We start from the raw sequence: 20812 nt of genomic DNA, 5'->3' as shown, positions 1-20812 counted from the left end.
GAGGGGGAGGAGAACAGGGGCAGGTTGGGACAGGTCAAGGTTCACATGTATGGCCAAAGCAGGTATTATTTTGTGAAACCTTGGGTATATGGTCCTGGATGGGGATGCAAACTTTATTCCTTTCCATTCACAAGAGTGAAACTATTTGAAAGCAGAAAAGGAGGTATTGGCACTCGCCCCCACCTGACCTTGGCATGAGCCAGCCAAGTACACACAGAGCCATCCTTCACCTTGTTCCAACCACTGCTCCGAGCCCCACGGAGTCCAGCGCCGGCTTGGTCAGCCTCTCCGTCCCTCCTTCCCGGCACACCTGCTGTGCTGGGCAGCAGGAATCTGGGCTCCGGTGTTTGGAAGGCAAGAGGTGGTACATGTCTCTGTTTCCCTCGGCTAGCTGCAGCCCTCGCTCTTCCCCAAGCACTCCCAGGGCTCTCGGGGACCCCCAGAGCAAGTCCCAGTTTGGGGAAATTTTCACGACTATTCGGGAGAACTAAGAAAGTAAGCATGCCTATGGTCCCAGCATGCATACACAATCACTGGAAGGACACCCAGATAATTTTAGTCTTAGTGGTTGGCTTGCTTCAACAGAGGGGCCTGAGCTCAGTGACACGGCGGTCAGCCTGGGCTCAGGGCTTCCAAGCTCGATTCTGGGAGAGCTCCTTGGGGCCCCTCTTTGGATAGGAATTCGGCAATAGTTATCAAAATGTATATTACATGTAATTCCCCTTCAAGAAATTAATCTCAAGGGACAGCCTCAGATGCTGTTGATCCTGAACAAAGGTGCATCCTGGGGCACTGTGGCTAGAGCAAAGAGAGGAGGGCCCGAAGGCCACTGAACTGAGAAAGAGTGGGTACTGGGGACGGGGCGCTGCCTGCTAGCCGGAGGGAGCCCTACACATGCTGATAAGGGGTGGTCTCCAGAGATGCCGTAATTAAAAAAAAAAAAAAAAAAAGGAAATGCTGAATCGTGTGTATAATGTGATCCTATTGGTATTTTTATAAGCATAAACGTGAATATATGCACAGGGAATTTCCAGTTTGCTGGAAGGTATATGTCTTTAATAAGGAAGACACTGGGGCTGAAATGCACTGTACACACCGTACCGTTTGCATTTTTCAGTGTGGAAAACGAGCATACGAAATAACGGGGCACTAAGTGTGCTATCTGCTTTTGCTCACTGTATAACATTTGTACAAACAAGACTATTGAAGCTTAACAAGAGACGCAATAAGAAAAACTGGTCCAAATCGATACTGTTTAACCGCCTTATGTATGTGGGAAGGCTGCAGGACTCTGTGCTGAGAGAGACTCAGGATCCACGCTGCAGACAGTGAATAAATGGTCATCAGTAATCACAGTGATAATGGCCTCCATTTGCTCCTGCAGCACAACTGCTTTCACAGTGGGGCATGATAGTCTTCTCAAGATGGGCATTCGATGCTCTCTCACATCCTGAACTGAAAGGGTTCAGACAACAGTTTACATAAAAGGCCCATCTTCTATTTGCTCTGTGCCTTAATTTCCTAACTCACCCTCACCCGGGGCCCCAGCTGCTTCTTTCGATTAAATCCGTAGACAACTGTGTTAGCATCCCTTTGGGACGCAGACGCTCCAGTCTGTGCACACTTGCAAATTAATAAACAGGCTGCCCAGCGGGTGCCTTAAAATATGTGCATCATCCCTTAATATAGTGCCACGTTAACCGAAGGGTCCTGCAGTGTCGCCTGGGGTGCACATGGAGAGAGCGGGAAAGAGAGGGCAGGCGCCAAGGGGATCAGTCTCTTCTTTATCCCGAGCTCATCTCACACTCAGTCCCTCCCTGGCAGGGCAGCTGAGAGCGTCTGGACAGAGCTCAGGGCCTTCTCCAGGGGAAGGGTGGGAGGCAGGGGAGAAGGAAAAGGCAGGGTGGGAGGGCTGCAGACGCTGGGAGTGCCCAGCGTGCAGAAGGGAAAGCACGAGGAGTAGGAAGGTAGGAAGGGATGATGGCAGAAGAAGGGGAGAAGCTGAGAATGCAGGGGCAGCAGGCTCTGAAGAGGCAGACGGCTGTCTCCTGGGCCCCTCCTCCTCCCCACCTCGCTGCAGGAAGCATTTAGAACCACTGAGCGTGGGAGGCTCTTGCAGCCCGGGACCCAGGAGTCCTCTGCCTGGCCTCAGAGGGCCAAAGCCAGCACCCTCCCCGCTTTCCCCTCCTGCGAGTGCACTTGGGCCGCAGCAGCATCTGAAGCCACTGACTTCGGACTACATGCGCTGGGGCCACGGTGAGTCCAGAAGCAGAGGTGTGGCATGGACCTCAGGCAAGGCACTGCCCCTGCCACTCAACTCCCGGACACCAGGAGGGATGGGCCGCAGGCTCCACCTCCGCTCTTAGTCTCTGCCGTCCATACTCTTCCCCAGCACCGCAGCATGAGCCTGGGGAGGGCCCTGTGTCCTGACCTCCTTCCACATGCCGTCGCTGGAGGGGGGCATCATGTAGCTTTGTACCTTTGGCTCTTGATGCAAAAGACCCCACGTATTTGCCAAGTACACTAAACTGGAAAAACTCACAGCCCCGCATCTGGGATCTAAATTTACTTACAAGAAATTTAAAGTTTGGCCTTAAGTTACCCCTTCAAGTAAGTTTCTGTGGGAAAGAGCCCACATCGGCGCCAGGGATGTAGAATCCAGGTCTCTGTCTTGAATGTGCCGAACAGGCCCCGGAGGTCACCTGACAGCTCCCTTTCCCAGGCCCCTCCCCTCTGGTCTGTCTGTGCTCCACAGGCCGCGAAAGCTAAGATCTAGCTCATCTCGCCTCCCTTGCAAATGGGTGGCCAAGAGACCCCATCGTGGCCAACGAGATGTGGGTAGAAGACCCTAAGGGAGACGGTCCCTCCAGAAGGAAATGGCAAAGCATCTACAGCAGAAGACTTTCTGCCTATCACCCTTTGCCATCCTCTTCTACGTTCTCCCAGCCTGGAATGCAGACGTTGTAGCCGGAGAGACAGCACCCATGTTGTGATGTGAGGGCAAAACCACTTGCTGAAAGTGGCAGACAGAAAAGCAAATCAGCGTGGAGCCTGGTTGATGCTTGGGAACAGCCACAGCTGTTCTGGGCAGACACCTGGAATTGCCGTCACGGGAGAAAATCTAACCCCTATCTTTTTTCACTTATTGTTAGTTGAACCTTCCCTAATTTGCTGCCTACCCACATGAAACACTAGATAAAGGCTGATAATGACTGTAATTAAATAAAACTGTAATGAAATACACATGCACATACATGCATATATAATCATTTTCAATGTATATTTAAATTATCAAATGGGATATGTTATATAAAATTGTCTTTCAATTTTAAAGTATTACTGATGTTGGTATCCTGCGTAAGACGGCTCACCCCTAAGAGCCTTTGAAACGTCAAAGGTAGTGGGAAAAGTGCTTCTGGATCCTTGTGAGAAATCCTGGCCTGGGGGCCGGGGCGGGGGGCGGCGGGGGACTGCTATTCCCCAACAGAAACGAAGAGGTGGAAAAGTCCTCTGGAAACGGAGATTCTCACAATCATGCTTGTCTCGCACACAGGCACCAAAAGGCCTCGCAGAACATCACTGGGTCACATCCCACCAGGGTCTGATGGCAGGAGCCCAAGAACAACTGACAAAATCTCGAGCAGAACAAGGGGCAGGGACAGAGCGGAAAACAAAGGGCCGTGCGTGGCGAGTCCGAGCTCCGGGAAAGCCGCTGCAGCCCCGGGCCCCATGAGGGATGGGCCCACCTATCTGCCGCTTAGCTGATTTCGGATTCTGCACCAGATGATGCTATAAATAAAGCCAGGGATAAATATTCCATCGGCACATCCCTTGTCTCCACAGCCTGCGTGTTCAGCTGCAGTGAGGCCGGACCCCCTTCCCACCCTCGTTATCCCTGTGGCTCCTCCATAAGAACGGCCAGGAAGGGGGCTCCTGTGACCCCCACTGGTCTGTGCCCGACCTCGGGGTCGCAGCCAGCCTGTCTCCTCCCTTCTGCCCAGGACTGCGAGTTGAGGCTAGAGAAGTTCCAAGAAGATAACAAAGGACCTGAGCCTTGGCTTCTCTAAGCGGGCTGTTGCCCACCACGGAGATGCCGCAGGACCACCCTCCCCGCCCCCCTCCCTCTCCTCCCCCTCCCCCTCCTCAGGCCAGGACTAAGCACCGCACTAGGCAGATGAGCTGGGCGTAATGGACAAAATAATCAGACAGTTGCTCTGGGAACCGAGACCAGCAATCAGACTGCATCAAATTAACAGAGAAATAAGAAAAGGGCGTGACTCTTTGGTCATTATCGGTTGACTGATTATGAGCATGTGCCACGCACTCAGAGTGAACAGGTGTGCCCTGGCGTGGCCTCCGTCAACACTGCACCACAGACGGGCCGCCTCAACACCCGGTACCCAGTCCTCAGTTCTGGAGGCTGTAAGTCAGCCATCGGGGTGCTGGCAAGGTCGGGCCGTGGTGAGAGCCCTCGTCCGGGTTGTAGACAGCCAGCCCCACCCCCTGCCACCATGCCCGCACGGGGACTTTCCTTAGCGCGTGCGTGCAGGCAGACCAAGCCCTCCGGCGCCATCCATCCCGCTTGTTAGGGTCCTACCTGGGACCTCACTCCCCGCCCTCCCCACAGGCCCCATCCTGCAACACCATCACGTCGGCGGTGAGGCCGCGCGCGCGAGGGGGGTCACAACTCAGCGCGAGCACGTGTGTACGTGTGCGTACATGTGTGTGTGCACACAGCGCTCACGACACGTTCTCCAGGGTACAAATACGTGTGCATATGTCTGTGTGGCTCTGCTGTACTGACAGGAATCACATTGTTTTGTCCCCTCTACCGCTTCGAGGCCACCATCGAGAGCTAGAGACCTGGGCCTGGAACAACCCCACGAGGGGCTCCCTGAGGTCCCCGCGATCTGCGTGGCTCTGCCCCAGGCAGGACCGGTGCCATCCTCCGGACGGCTGACTGCCACTGGCACCTGCGACCCTGCCCCCGCCCCGCCCGGCCATCGTGGAACATCCCCTGCCACGCCAGCAGCAGGAGCAGCCCCGGCCCCCTGGAGCAGGAATCAGCTTCGGGGCGGAGCTGCTGCCCACGCGGTCCCTACCGCAGGCGGCTGTCCCCCCAGCCCCACTGAGCAGGCTGCAGGCTGCACGCGCGCACAGAAGGCAGGCGTGCGGTCCCCGTGAGATCCGTACTCGCAGCTGAAGACGGCCCTCGAGTAAGGTATGTCCTCAGCCTCTACTTCCAACACGTTTTACAATGAAATGCACATGTGCGTCCCACATCTCTGTGTTCGCGGTACACTTACCAAAAAACAAGAACCCACTATAAATGTTCACTTTCAGAGACCGTGTTGATAAAAACGACCAGCAGTAGCTTGTGTGTCATGTGACACCGGAGAACGTGTATCCTTGCGGCAGGACAATAGTGGGGAGGCTCAGCATCCAAAGGAGGAAGTGCGGCTCTGGTCACTTCTCATCCCCTTTGCTCCATCCTACGTGAGCCTATGCAGCAGTGCCGCGGAGGCCATGAAGGCCCTCCCTGAACTCCCTCCCCGAGCTCCCCAAGCTGCCTGAGCTCCCCCAACACTGCAGCCAGACTCAAGCTGCCTGGCTCTGCCAATTCTCTTAGGGACCCGGCCTCAGCACACCTGCAGCGATGAGGTGATGCTGCTGTGTCTGTGCATCTAAGCCTTCAGCTTCGAAACTTCACTGTCACCCACGATGCTTCTTCCTTATCACCAAACCAGAAGGTGTCTTTTTTCTCTTCTTTGCATCATGTTTTTCTTTAAAAAAATAAGAAAAAATGATCTTATGGGAGAGGGAAGACAACAAATAGCCTTCTGTCTCTACCTGGACACACAGTTTCACTGTCTTCACCAGCCCTTGGTATTCTTTTTTTAAAGATTTTATTTATTTATTTATTTATTTGACAGAGAAAGACACAATGAGAGAGGAAACACAAGCAAGGGGAGTGGGAGAGGGAGAAGCAGACTCCCCGCAGAGCAGGAAGCCTGACGTGGGGCTCAATCCCAGGACCCTGAGATCATGACCTGAGCGGAAGGCAGACGCTTAACGACTGAGCCACCCAGGCACCCACAGCCCTTGGTCTTAAACTCTCAACTCATGGCCAGCGTCCCCTGAGAAGAGGGGGCTCAGTCACATGGGCATTAGTCGAGCTTTACAAGGATCTGGGGGTACAGACATGGCAGCCCCCCAGCAGCAAAGCCTGGACACTGGACAGCTGAACCTGCCAAAAAGGGGACAGTGGTGGGGGGGGAATGGTGCCTCCCCAAAAGCTGTGTCCATGCAGACCCTGTAACTGTCACCTTCCTTTGAAAGAGTCTTTGCAGATGCAATTGAGACTCTTGAGATGAGATCATCCTGGATGGTCAAGGGGGGACTAAGTCCAGCAATAAACATCACGGTGAGAGACACAGTGGTGAGACACGTGGAGAACAGAAAGCCATATGAAGACAGGCCGAGATCAGAGGGAGGCGGCCCCACAGAACACCTGAAGCCAGCAGAACCTAGAGGAGGCAGACGGACCCTCCCAAGCCTCCAGAGAGTGTGCAGCCGTGCCAACACCTTCATTTCTGGTCTCCGGAACCATCAGCCAAATTTCCATTGGTTCAAGCCGGCCAGTTTGTGGCGCTTTGCACAGGCAGCCACAAAGCTCCCTGGGGCAGCAGGTGCCGTGGAGCGGGGACGTGCGCTGGCAGCCCTTCCCACTCCAAGGACCCTCCTCACGGCCTGCTCCCATCCCTGGAGAATCCTCAGCTCTCCCTGGACCTCTGCAGAGGGACTGATGAAAATTCTGACATTAAGACAGAAATTAGGTCTTGGACACGTCTGTTTCACAAGCTTACCACGTTTCATCGTGTTTTGCTTTATCATGCATCACAGATTTTGCGTTTTTACAAAGGGAAGGTGGGGACAACCCTCTGTCCAGCACGTCTATCGGCCCCATTTTTCCAAAAGCATTTGTTCACTTTGTGTTCCTGTGTCACATTTTGGTCATCCTCACAGTACTTGAAACGACTTTTTTATTATTCTGTTTATTACAGGGATTGGAGATCAGTGATTATGACTTGCTGGAAGCTCAGATGATGGTCAACATTTTTCAGCAATAAAGGATCTTTTCATGGTCCGTACATTGTTTTTTTTAGACAGAATGCTACTGTACACTTAACAAACTAGAGTATAGTGCAAACATAATTTATACGCACCGGGAAACCAAGAAACTTCCTTGGCTCTCTTTGCTGCAGCGGTCTGGAACCCAACCCACCATATCCGAGGTGCGCCTGTGCCCCCCAAAAAGATGAAGGACATTCTATCTCTGCATAAAAGTGGGCTTAAGGTTTTTTGTGTTTTGTTTTCTTAACCACAGAGACAGCACAGGTGACCAGAATGGGGGTTTGAAGCCCCGGTCCCACACATGAACCAGGGCCAGCCTCGTGCTGGTACAGAGATTCAGGCACGTACCATCACAGGTGACTGGGCTTTTGGGTTGGTTGGCTGATCTGTTCTGGGAAGCAGTGGGGAGAAGAGCTTAAAATCGAAGAAGGACCTGGCAATTCGAGGGGCGGGGGGCAGGTGGCCCATGGGTAGGCATGACAGAAAAGGCAATCACAAAATGGTCAATCCTGCATCTGGAGGAGCCCACTGGTTATGGTCTGAACTGACCGGAAGCCCTGGGGAGCGGCCTAAGGCCACGGGAGAGTGAGTTCAGGTGCGTGCCTCCTGAGTCTGAGGTGGGGTCTTGGACCTTCCGGTGGAGAAGTCCAGGGGACAGTGTGCAGGAGATCCAGGTCACGCCTCCATGGCGAGACTACAGGACAGCCGCCTGCGGAGCCCCCAAGGCTCCTCTGACCTCACGAGAGCGACAGATGGGGGTTCTCGGGGAGGGACGGCCCAGCAGCTGGCAGAAGATGTGAGCGCGCCCGGCTCTCACGAGGACCACAGCGCCCACCCAGCCACGAACCCAGGGACACAGCAAGGCGACGTTGCAGCATCCCGAGCTGCGATGCCGACGCACTCGGGATCCGCTGCAGTGCTGATCCTGTGGTGTCACAAACAGGCGAGAGTTAAAGGTTCCCAGGCAGCCCGGCCACACACCCAAGAGGGAAAGATGATCCCAGAAAGAAGACTGGTGAACAACCCAGTGAGCTGCCCCCGCGGGGCCTGGGGAAGCAGCCCCACCACCTGTGGGGCGGTACACTCCCCCTGCCCCTCCTCCAGACAACACCCCCCCCCCCGCCACCCCAGCTGATGGAGACACATTCGGCCCAAGGTTCAGACATCAGTATTAAAGGGCCCAAGGCCACAATGCTTCCCAGGCCCGGTATGTGAAGAGCGCCCCACCACCAGTTATGTCCTGTGAGCCTCAGAGCCAGGGGCGGGAACTCCGAGGCCTCTGGCCACACCAGGCAGCACTGCAGAGGGGATGGGAACACAGCTCTCACGGAGGCCGGGACAAGACCACCAGCACCCAGGAGTCATGGTGCCATGTTCTGACATGGACAGTCCAGGGCATCTGCCTACTAATGTCCCAGCGGCAGGGGAGTGCTGTGGCTCACCCGCTCGGCAGGTGGCCTGAATCGCAGCTCTGCCACTCGGCCTCCCGGTGCCCTAGTCCCTGCTCTGAAATCCGCAGCTCAGGGACCATGGTGAGGGTGACTGAGGGACTCATGGGGACAGGGTTCGGGAAGCGCTCATGAGCCATGCCCCCGGGGCCCTCATGTGGCAGCTGTTAGTCAAGGGTGGCCGCAGGCCGGAAAACCAATGCAGGAGGGGGCTGGTGGCTCCGGGACCTCCCGGCCTGGGAGCACCCCTTATCTAAAAGACCTGTCCCCAGGGTGCGGCTGCCTTCCTGGTGTAGTTTCGGAGAACCAAACTGCTAACAATGCAGTAGCAGCTTCCTAAGGAGTCTGGCCCCTGACTCTGGGCAAGACTGCCTTGGGGAGGGATGCCTGGGCTCAGTCGTTAAGCGTCTGCCTTCAGCTCAGGTCATGGTCCCAGGGTCCTGGGATTGAGCCCTACATCGGGCTCCCTGCTCCGCGGAAAGCCTGCTTCTCCCTCTCCCACTCCCCCTGCTCGTGTTCCCTCTCCTGCTGTGTCTCTCTCTGTCAAATAAATAAAATCTTTAAAAAAGAAAAAAAAAAAAAAAGACTGCCCTGGGGAGCAACGGCATGCCCAAGTGCCCCCAATTCCAGAAGTGAGTCAGTGAAGGATGGTGAAAGGTGGGCTCTGACACCCCCAGCCCCGACTACCCCACTCACGGGACACAGCCCACTGGAGCCCACACCACGCTACACCCTTATACTGCACACAGGTGGGGCGGCGGGCGGGCAGAGTCCTCAGTGCAGTGGTTGTCGGATCCAGACAAGGCCAGGGTGCACACTGACAATGCAGGTTCCTGGGCCCCAGCCTAGAGCCTCGATTCCATAGGACCCAATTTCCTTCTTTCTTTTCTTGAGAGAGCGAGCCTGACACAGGGCTGAGATCACCACCTGAGCCAAAATCAGAGTCTGATGCTTAACTGACTGAGCCACCCAGGCGCTCCAGGGCCCACTTTCTAACAAAGAAGTCCAGGTCACCCGGATGCAGGTGGGCTGCAGGTCACTCTTGAGAAATGCTGGCTGCCGCCCTCCGTAGGCCTGTGACTCAGAACACAGCCGGATCACAGCCAGCGTTGCCCCAAGTTTACCAGGAACACAGGCTCCCAGGGCCATCGGGACAGGCCTAGACAGAGTGTGCAACTGACCCACAGGATGTGTGCGCCCTCTGCAGTGAACACGCAGCCCTGGGGGGCAGGTCCCTAGCGTCCATGCATCCACCTCCCTCAGTGTTTGTCCCGCCCTCCAGGAGACTGGCTGCGGGGGACCAGAGTTCTGCCTAAATGCCTGGAGGACAAATTTTATGAATATTATTCACACTTTGGGGAAGTAATAATTGACTGTTTACAAGATACACTGTACTATACTATAAAATGTTATAAAAATAATTACATGGAATAAATCATAAATACTTAAAGGCTTTATTGTATGCTTATGTCTAATTGAAATCCATGTAAACAGTTACACTGAACACATTCTTTATGCATCATACTTGAAAATATAAGACACCAACTTAAAGTACTTCTTAGATTAAGCCAATTTTTCTTTTTCTTTTTTTAGCTTTCTTTGACACCATAATAAAATGGAAAAGAAACAGTACATAAAAGGAAAACCATTAGGAAGTTTTAAAAACTTAATGTACCTAGCATAGTTAATATTCTCAAGACTACTCTGCCAGGAAGAATCAAATGCATCGCACTCAAAGACGTGCACTCCGGGCCGTTTGAGAACTTTCGGACCGAACAGACGCACATCAGGGACAGAGGGGCAGCCAGGGCACAACTCTGCAAGCCCTCCAGGCCCCGCTGGCCCTCAAGGCCGAGGACAAGGACAGGGCAGCTGGAGGACATGGGTGCCACTGTCAGTCACAGCCTGCCTGAAGGTCACGGCGACTCACACTAGACCAGGAGGGTCTTCAGGCGGCAGGACGATGAAGTTAGGAAGGGGGGTGGTCCTCCCCTCGGATGCTTCGATACTTAGCCATGTCTTCAGGAAATACTTTAGAAAGTTCTTGAATCAACAGACTTTTAAATTTCTGAGAAGAAAAACATACAACATCTTTGTTTGTGACCCATCACTCAAGTGAAAGACACTCCCCACCCCCCAAAGCCTCCAACTCAGCAGAGGGCAGAGCGTGCTTTCCCTCCGGGCAAGCAGCCGTTCCCACACGGCCGGCTCATCTCCACGGAGGCACTCGGGACCCTGGCTGCCAACAGATGCCTCCGAGCTTGGAACTGCATCAGAGCTACGTGATGAACTATGTGAAAGAGAAACGCTCAGTCCAACATAAAATAAATCCCCCAAATAGAGAAAGCCCCTCTCGTAAGGCGCCAGCCACGCACACAGCTGAAAATGACTTTTGTAGACAATACACATAACAGGAATCAAGTAATATTTAATTAAGCAATTATTAGCTCAAACGATATCAAACTCACTGTGTGCAAACAGCTGATCAAAGCTTTCAGAGCACCTGGAAACCTGTCTACTCCACATGCTGCGGCTTCTTGATCCTATTTAACAGCATAACATGTGTTTGAATCCGATCTTAAGAGCAGCTAAGTATTGTCTCAAAAGCTCTTCGTCTAAGTCACACTGAAATGCAGCACTACAGATACGAACAAAAACACAGCACGTAAGAAAACATCCTCCAGGGACACCACACCTCCGCATACAACCACCGTGTAAGCTGCGACTTTCAGAAGTTTGAATACATGGTCCACAGACCAACCAAGGCCACAGAACTGTGCCACAAGACCTGCACAGATCCCAGGTGACGCAGACTGCCAGCGAGCGCAACAGAAGCCCACTGAAGGCGACTGTCCCGTGCGTCACCACCAGCAGGCGCCCCCACACCACAGCAGGCAGCACGGGGAGCCCAGGCACAGGGAGCCCAAGCAGAGGGCCCACGGCCCGCGACAGGGGGATGTCTGCTCACTCGCATGACAGCACAGTCAGCCGGCTAGCGATCAAGGCAGCATCCCGTCCCGAGGGTGACGCTGAGCTCAACAGCATCTAGGTCCCAAAGTGACCAAACAGAAAGGAAGCTGCGGGTGCCCCACTGACAACCACCGAATCACCACGGGAGGGCCTGCTACTGAGCATCGGTATGGATCACCCGGGGGGACAGAAGCCCTGCGACCCCAGGGCAGCCTGTGACAGACACGGCACTGTCACCCTGACAGAGCCTCTCTGCTCATTCTCCACACTGGGCCAGAGTGCCCCAAGCCCGGAGGTCAGTGCGCAGCCATCCCTGCACACCTCGGCCACCGGCGAGGAGTTCTCCGGGCACGGTGCATCTGAGGGAACACCACACTCGTGCCGAGGGGTCCTGGAGCCTATGCGGCTGTGGACAAGCCGAAACAGAGGGAAGAGGAGAGGGCATCTTCATCAGGATTTAGGAAAGGCTGGTCTGCAAGGCCTCTCTGAGAGGCGACACACGCTGAGCCCGAAGGACAGTTGGTGTGCAGAGAACACGCCAGAGTTCCACACAAAGAAATGGAAGGAGAGGGGTCCGGGGGATTCCCGGCAGCAGACAGGAGGCCCGGGAGGCAGGAGGGCGCTCAGTGCGAGGCCAACACACGCGGGGTCGCTACAGGGATGGCACCGGCCAGAGGAAAAAACCACACACACACCCCAATTGAACCACAGTGCAGTCAATTTAAGACAAAAACAAAACCAAAACCAAAAACCCTACATATTTCATGTTCACAATGCATGGAGTTTTCTAGTCCTCATCAAAGCAAAGAAACACACAGGAAGTTCTCTGTGGAGAACTGCAGGACGGGGGACAGGGTCCGAAGGGGTCTGTACTCAGGCGCGGGAGCCAAGCACCGGACAAACAGGAGGGAATGATCCAAATGCGAACAGTGAGCCAGCGCCAACAACAATCATGGGAATCAGCCCGGACTTCCCTCCGAGGATGGCTACACTCTGCTGCCCTGTGTTTGCCCCCACAAGGCTCCCGGACAGCTGACCTCATTCACGGCCCGTTACACCCAGAAATCTCAGCTGTGTAACCATGTGAGACAGTTTACATTTTACCAAGTATGGAGAAAAACAACAAGGTCTATTAGCCAAATTTGCTCTGTGAGTGTTTATGTTCTGACCCTATTGTCTGCTTCTAAGAGACTTACCTTCATTGTGTCAATCTTGCCTTTGACTTGTTCATTCTTGGCCAGAGCCCTCTCCAGGCACTCTTTGGTGTAGAGCTGGGGGTTTCGTCCTTGATCTATGTATCTGGAAACATGAAACATCTCAATTAACATTCTCATGGCCAATACTTATTCTCAACGTTTTCTGACGGGGAAAAAAGTCAGCTCTGTATAACTGCACGTGGCCCTTTTTAGACGAAACTGTGTCCAGGAACCACGTGAATTAGGATTCTTCCATTTATGCAAGTACAGATGATTTGATTTCGTATGACTTCTAATCACGAAATCAAGGAACGATCACTTATAACCAAGCAAGTTCGTGGCCCTACGACTTTACAGTTTTAGCATTTGTGATTTTCCAACGGTTTCAGAGCCACTACCCCTGATCTTCACAATAACCTGTAAGGTCAGGCAGTTCTTGACAGGGTTTCAGGGCCGGGGTTTCAGGCTGAGCAACAGCGGGGAGCCGGCCAAGACACAGCCTCGGCTCCAGGTGCACCCCATCGGTCCCTGGGGGTACCCTTCAGAGAGGAGCCTCAGGGCTGCGGGAGGGGGTGGGGAGCTACCGGCAGGACAGCCCCAGCCCTGCCAGCCCCAAGATCATTTACAAACTGGTCCACCACTTTTTGGGGGTGGGGGTCCTGATTTACTACTTTCCTAAATACACCCAAGTAACATGTATTTAACAGAGATTCTATCCACTTATTTCTAAACTACAAAACTGTTTTTGAAATTTTTGACACTTGTCCCCAAAATGCCTTCATTAATCCATAGACTACATCAAGGATACTACCTAGATGAATATCCACATTTACCACCAGTGGGCCACCTGCTTGCTTCTGTACCTTATAGACCTTCACATCCTTCAGCTGAATTGAATTATTCATTATAAAGAAAAAGAAATCACCACCACCAAAGTCCAATTTACACTCCAGTAGGAAAAAAGAAAATAGTCACTTCAGATCAAAAACACTTAATACCATTAATGGCATAAAAACGCCTTTAATTAGGACAGGTAACAAAAAAATCAGTAAGTCACATGTTCTAGAAATTCCATTTTACTGCAAAGTTTTTGAAATGATGGAATGAAAGAAGCAAAATTATGGTTCATTCTAAATAAAATACATCCATTTCTGAAGGAAACACCTGACAGGCTCGAGTGTCCTAAACAAATAACCATCTCAACAGCAACAGTGTTCGGACAAGGCTCTTTTTCTAAGGCCCAAAGGCTGAGGGCCACTCTGACAACACATAAGCCCCAAGTTCTGAACAGAAGGTTCAAACTACAAAAGGTGTAGTTTTATCTTTGCTACAATGTGTCCGAAAGTGTGCGCTGAAAAGGCCACTGGGGACCCGGAAATGTCTCCTGCACCATGCACATCGATGGACAGTTTGCATCTGCAGCTTATCAGAGCTCAGAAGCCAGCTCAGCCTCAATCCCCAGATGAATCTCAACCACCCCTTCTGCCCACCGGCTGTGGCTGTGCCTGCGGCTGTGGCTTTGGTGGCCCAGGCTTCACTGCCTGTGGCCCCTGAGCAGTCTTTCCCCAACCCCCTTGCCCTCATTTGCCCTTGAGTCACTGGGCATCTGTCAGTACATCCATCCCACAAGTTCAAGGCCAGAGCAGCACTACTGAGGATACTGCGAGGAAGACCAAGCGGCCTCCAGCTGCACACACTTCTCAGGCAGGCGGCCACCGAGTCAGGAGCTACACCACATGCACAAGACCTTCACTCCCACCTGCACCCGGAGAGCTCGGTGGGCGCACGCGACACCATAGCCAGCAGGTAAGGACAGAGCCGAGACCAGGAAGAGTACAGCCCTGTGTCCTGGGGGGGGGGGGGGAGCTACTGAGCTGAGCTGTAACTAGGCCTCGTACCTCTGACCCTCTGCTACATAAGAAGGTCACCTTTCCCTTTACTGTTCCAGGAAATCTGGTGACTTACATTTGTGGTCGGGGGGGTGGGGTGGGGTGGGGAACGACTGTTTGGCACAGAAATCCGGGCTGGCCAAGAAGGGACAAGTCCAGAATTTCAGTCTTAACTCTGACACTTAGTAGCTAAACAGCCTATTGCAGTTACTTACCAGTTCTTCACCCTTGAAATCAGTATGATAAAACCTGAATGAAACCAACCTGAAAAGTTTATTTCCTGAAGGCGTTCTCTGGGCCACAATGGTGAAAGGCACACACCACTCTCCAGCAAAAAGCAGTGACCAGCCTTCCCAAATTTACTTGGCCTAAGAACCACCCCCTTTTGATCTGCCCAAAAGAGCAGATATTTACCATCTCCTAGAATTAGCACTCCCAGGGCAGTTTGGAAGACACCACACCAAATTACTTCTCAGGTTGTTTCTGCCTAGATTTTTTAAATTTATAATAGAGCCCATATAAGACTTCCTACCTCTCAAGAAAAAAGTGATATGGCTGCCATTTTGTCTAAGCAGGGCTCTGAGAGCCTATGATGTTTTTCATATATTTAATAACCCTTTATTCACATGTAACTCTTTTTCAACAATACGATATTGAGGGTTGTTTTTTTTTTAATTTTTAATCCTATTAAAACATAAGCTCCCTGAGAGCTGGTGTTTTTGTCTATTTTCTTCACTGGCTTATCACCAGCACCTAGGCTGTGCCTGCCACAGAGCAGGCACTTAAATGCCAGTGTTGAAGAACTTCTGTCATTATAGCACAATAAAACAAGAATTACACTCAAATGAATATCAAGAATGATACTTACTCAAAAACTTCTAAAGGCACGGTAATGTCATGAAGCTGCTGCCTGCACTTATCAATATCCTGTAAGCCAGTAACGATAAAATTCCTACGGGGAAAAGCAAAAATGGGGCACGTGGTTAATGCAGATGATAGCAGGACCACCACCCGGCTGGCCATTGAGAGCTCCACACAAGTTCCTTACACAAGCAAGGCGAGTAGCTCTTTGGTTAGCTACAGAATTCCTAGGAAAGTTTTGGGGTTAGAGAATACGCTCAGATATCAGATCTTCTTTCTGAAGTAGAAGTGTCAATATTGGGGGATAGAAACCAACCTTTCTGAGAATCTGATGAAAATTATCGATCTTCTCTCAAAAACAATTACCCTGATATGCAGCTGGTTTTGTGTGCGGTTATCAAGGAACACCTGGGGCAGTGGACCCCCACCTGACCCATCCTCCAAACCTCAGAGGAGGAAAGCCTTCCCTGCCTGGTTTAATTGCAGCTCCACTCTGGAGCCTAACGAGACCTAGGTTTGTAACACAGGGTGGCAATCATGTTTGATGTCCGAACCTGCTGTAAAGCTGGGAGACCTTCTTCAGCGCATTCATTCTGTGCGTGTTTGCCGCTTGTCCATCCCAGCACTAGCCCCAGCGCCAAGGCCAGCATCAGGCTGTTGCCAAAAAAATTACTAAACGTTCTGCACCCTTTCTCACCACCATCCCCCTTCCGGTTCCTCCACATCCAGGACTCCTCAGCAGGTAGTTCCACAACCTTCTCCTTCGGGGCCCCAGTTTAGCGCACGCCCCGTGAAGTCGGCCTCCTCTGGGGACATGGACTGAACTCCCCAAAAGGACCCAAGAGAAAACTCTGGGAGTCACGCGCGCGCGAGGGAGGGCTTTATCAGGCCCAGAAGATGAACCATCTGACCATGACAACGTCGCCAAATGGGCCCTCAAGCAAAAGTCCCAGCAAAGCAAAGCGGGAGGGAAGAGGCCCGGCCCGCCATCTGTGCGCAGCCTGGGGCGGGCCCAGGCCCAGAGGAGGGCGGCGGAGAGGCGCGGCTCTCGGCCAAGCCCCAGGCCCGCCCCCCACCCCAGCTCCACTGCCCTGGCTCCCCAACCCACCCCACCCCTCCCCCCGGCTCCGGCCCCGGCTCCCCACCCCACCCCACCCCACCCCACCCCCGTCCACCCCTCCGGCTGCCCGGCCCCGGCTCCCCGGCCCCACCCCCGGCACCCTGGCCTGGCAGCCCACCACACCACTCCCTAGGCTCCCGGGCTCCCCGGCCCGGCTCCCCCGCCCAGCGCCCGGCCCGGGCTCCCGGCAGACGCCGACGGACTCAAGCCGCCACTCACAGCTTCTGGTTGAGCCCGGCCTGGCTGCTGGGCTGGAAGTCACTGACAATGATGCCTAGCTGCCGGATGTTCTCCACAAACTTCTCCAGGTGCTCCTCCAGGTGGTCGAACTTCTCAGCCATGGCCCTGCAGCAAACACCGACCCGAGCGTGGTCCTGCTCCGCCGCTTCCTGCTTCCGCCCGGGCCCGCCGCCACTTCCGTTTCCTCTGGCGGCAGGAGGCGGGGCCGGGGGCGGGCAGGCCTGGGGCGGGGCCTAGGCGCTGGACGGGGTGGGCCCGTGGGGGCGGGGTCCGGACCCTGGACAGGCGTGGGGGGCGGGGCTTGAACCCGGGGCGAGGCGGACGTCATCCCGGCCCCGCCCCAGCCCTGAGCCGCCCAGGTGAGTGGGGTCTTTCGGGTGTTAGTCCACAGGAGTGCCCTGCATGCTTTGAGGGCCACCAAGAGCCAGCGGTGGGGATCTGCGAGACCTCGTTCTGCCTCCACTGGCCCTGGGCAAGTCCCCTAGCCACTGAGCCTTCGTTCTTGTCCATAAAATTAGAATAATGCGTGCGGACGGCTACTTGAGCTTGGACTGGTAACAACTGAAGTACAGCAGGCAGTGCTTGGAAAGAGTAGCGTATGCCCACGAGGAAAATCACCTCTTTTTTCCTGAATATACAAATTACAGGTACTCACTGTAAATAATTAAGATACAGGAAAAAATATAATGAAGAATGGGGAAGAGAAACCTGAAATCCTGCCCTCTGACATAAGCCATCTTTGAGATCTTAAAGACCCACCATTCCTGCATTTCTTGATGCTCAGGGTCCAGCCAGGCCTCTGCCTGCTCCCCTGGAGGCTGGCCTCCCTCAGTCGGGCCCAGGCCCTCTTGGAGCCACCCAGCCTTGGTCCTGACCCGAAAGGAAGCTCAAGCGGGGCTTCAGACCTGTGACTTTCCCGTTAGTGATCTATCTGCCTTCCCCAAATGAGTACATTAGCAGCCGGGACAGCTCATGGTGACTAAAGCCTCCTGTCAGGATTGAGGCCTTCTAGCACTAACTGCTGCCAGTCCCACCAGAGACCTCAGTCACCAACACGCACTGTACAATGCAGCACCTTCACAAACACCCGCAGAGATGGAAATCCTAAAGTTTGCATGAACAGCCCAACAAAGGTACTTTCCCTGCCCCCCAGTTGGAGCCGGAGAGGTCAGCAGTGGCCCCCCCTTCCTTCGTCTGGTGTGTACCTAGCACCCACCTCCTCTAACTCCTCCTTCTAACCACCTCCCACTTAGCTCTTACTTCCCTAAGTACTGCCACCTACAGAAGTCAGGCCTTCTCCTGCCAGCTCAAATAAAACAGCGCCCTAATGGGGCTTCCTGTCTCTAAAGAATAAGCGCCCTACTGCACGGAGACTGTAGTAAACAGCTCTTCCTTGATCTCACTAGAATTCCATCTTGGTCACATCACTCTTGTTCCTAAGGAACTTTCCTGCCCATTCTTCTAGGGCTAACCTATGTTTGCTCCTACAATAGCCTCTCTGGACTCCTCAGGCGACAGTGATTTCTTCCTTTACTGAATATCATAATACACATCGTCCTCACTATTCAGTTCCTAGAGTCTTAGGCAAGATGAGGGAGCTCTTTTTCTAGATGATCTCTCCCAGATGTGACCAAAAATGGGAACCCAGTGAAGGTAATTGATTTGTCAGACTTACTGAAATCAGGGACTCCAATCGATGTGGTATACTAAACTGATATGGAAAGCCTCTGTTCTGCTCTGAATACACAAAAATGTTAGGTAAAATACCTCCCTCCCTGTTTACCAACAGCTAACTTCAGGGGAGTTGTAAAACAAGGCAGAAATATTTGCCAAAGAAGAAAAAGATGACTGGGGAGACATCAGGATAAGAAGTTAACAGTCCTCCATTTCATAAGAAGGAGATAGATATTGATGGAATGGAGGGTTTGTTCAGTCTTTATTTTAAAAAATTTAAGGTTATGTCTTTAATAGAATATATAATGTTTGACTCGGGTGGAAGGGCAAAAGGAAAACAATAAATTCAATAGAAGGCAAGAAATAGAATGTATGAAGTAAAGAACAAACATGGAAAATAAGCACAAAATAAGATGAAAGAATTAAGGACGAACACGTTGGTGATCACAATAAATATAAGCAGATTTAAGTACTTACTTTAAAAAAGACTCTCAGGTTGGAAGTATTGTATGTTGCTGATGTCATGGTTGTTATTTTAGTTTATTTTAAATACTACCATACTCTATTTGGCTCTCAAACCTGGAGTGTGGGCTCTGTATGGCATTCACAGCTTACATCAGCAGAGTTGATTTACCTGGGATGGAGGAATCTGCTTTCAAGAAGCTCACTCACGTGGCCACCACGTTGGTAGTGGCTGGGAGCGGGGAGCTCAGCTGGACTGTAGGCTAGAGACCACCACTCACCTCCATGTCTCCTCACTTCATGGTGGTGTGTTCCAGGAGCACAGAGGGCAGGAGAAGCGGGCAGAAGCTGTACTACCTTTTATGTCCTAGCCTCAGAAGTCCCACTATATCACTTCCGCCATAACCATGGCACACCTAGATTCCCAAGGAGGGAACGTGAAGCCAGTCATCGGTGGAAGAGGTAAGACATCATATTGTGGGAAGAGCAGGTGCCACAGGAGATCTTGCTGAAGCCATTCTTGGAAAATACAACCCGTCACACATCACACTGAAAGCAATAATGACCTACTGGGCCTTTTCTGGGACTGCATGAAAGATTCACTATCATAAAATCTATTACGTAACTAAGTCCATTAAAGATTGAAGTAGAAAAACATCTCAGGTAGATTTAAAAAAAAATAGATCTTTGATAAAATTCAACCAGATTCATGATAAAGGAAAAAAAAAAAAAAAAAACCTCTGGGAAAAATGAGAATGAAAGAAACTTTCTAAAGCTATTAAAGGACAGCCAGCCACTAAACACTTCCAGAAGGCACTGACATAAAGAGGAAACGTCAGAAACATTTTCGTCAGAGTCACGGACGAGCCAGAACATCCACGGTCACCCCAATTACTAAGCACCCCCCCGGAGTTCAGCCTCCCCATCATCAGCCTTTGTTTTTTTTTTGTTTGTTTGTTTTGGGGGTTTTTTTAACATGGAAACCTTCACGAATTTGCTCATCCTTGCAAAGGGGCCATGCTGATCATCTCCGTCTGGCTCCTCTGACATAGAACTTCTATGTGCCCCCTGACCTGTCCTTAAAATTCCTGGGTGTTTTATGCCTTAGCATCCCAGACGTATTTAGGCATTCTAAACATACACATCCCCCAGGGTCCCAAACATAGGCGAACTAGCTCGAGAATGATTTTTGATCATTCGAAGGCCAGGGGAAAAGAAGACAAAGAAGCAACATAAGGAAACCAAATGCTTACTTTCCTGTTATGGCTGTGATCCCCCCAGGAAGCTGTCCTTTCCTGTTGGGTAGACCCTAGCAGCAACTCGCTTCCCAAATAATTAAGAGAAATGGGTGCTTCTGAGGTTTTCGCTTCTGGCCCCATGCACCACGCCCCTGTCCGGTGTTGGTGCTGCTGCGTTTTCCAGCCTCACTGAGTTGTCTCTGCTGCCTCCTGTATTTGCATATATAGTCCCCAGTCAAGGCCCGTTTCTGAGAGCAGCTTTGTCCTGAGAGAGGTTACCTGTTCTGCTCTTCTGCTTTCGTCCCGCCTGATGGTGTGCCCTGGGTTTGTGATCATGTTACCCTTTGTATTAGTTCCCTAGTGCTGCTGGAACAAAATATCACTGACTGGGAACTTAAACAATAAAAATGTATTGTCTCATAGTTCTGGAGACTAGGAGGCCAAGATCAAGGTGTTGGTTCCTGAGGCTGTGAGGGGAATCTACTCCATGTCTGTCTCCTGGCTTCTGGTGGTTCTGGCCACCTTTGGTGTTCCTTGGCGTACAAAAGGATCACCCCCATCTCTGCCTTCGTGTTCACAT

At 52.4% G+C, this 20812-nt stretch overlaps 1 protein-coding gene across 4 annotated transcripts in view; it reads right to left on the bottom strand.

Annotated features, from left to right (window-relative positions):
- MED10 (mediator complex subunit 10) overlaps nt 1-17012 on the bottom strand; it is a 135910-nt gene extending 118898 nt beyond the window's left edge. For 3 of the 4 annotated variants that reach the window (XR_003612213.2, XR_003612215.2, XR_003612214.2), the window contains exons 1-3: nt 16838-17012; nt 15506-15589; nt 12749-12851 (exon numbers count right to left, since the gene is read on the bottom strand). Coding sequence is in view for 1 of the 4 variants with exons in the window: in XM_028122674.2 (XP_027978475.1) it covers nt 10552-10650; nt 12749-12851; nt 15506-15589; nt 16838-16959 (408 nt within the window). In the remaining 3 variants the exon portion in view is untranslated. Of the gene's footprint in view, nt 1-10020; nt 10651-12748; nt 12852-15505; nt 15590-16837 lie in introns of those variants that run through there. The other variant, XM_028122674.2, reaches the window with a different exon arrangement.
- Nucleotides 17013-20812: the final 3800 nt, after the last annotated feature.

This window comes from Eumetopias jubatus, unplaced genomic scaffold, assembly GCF_037043125.1.
Source record: "Eumetopias jubatus isolate StellerSeaLion01/CBP00866 unplaced genomic scaffold, mEumJub1_p1.0 scaffold_5, whole genome shotgun sequence".
NCBI classification, from domain to species: domain Eukaryota; kingdom Metazoa; phylum Chordata; class Mammalia; order Carnivora; family Otariidae; genus Eumetopias; species Eumetopias jubatus.
This window is presented reverse-complemented; position numbering and strand designations above follow the sequence as displayed.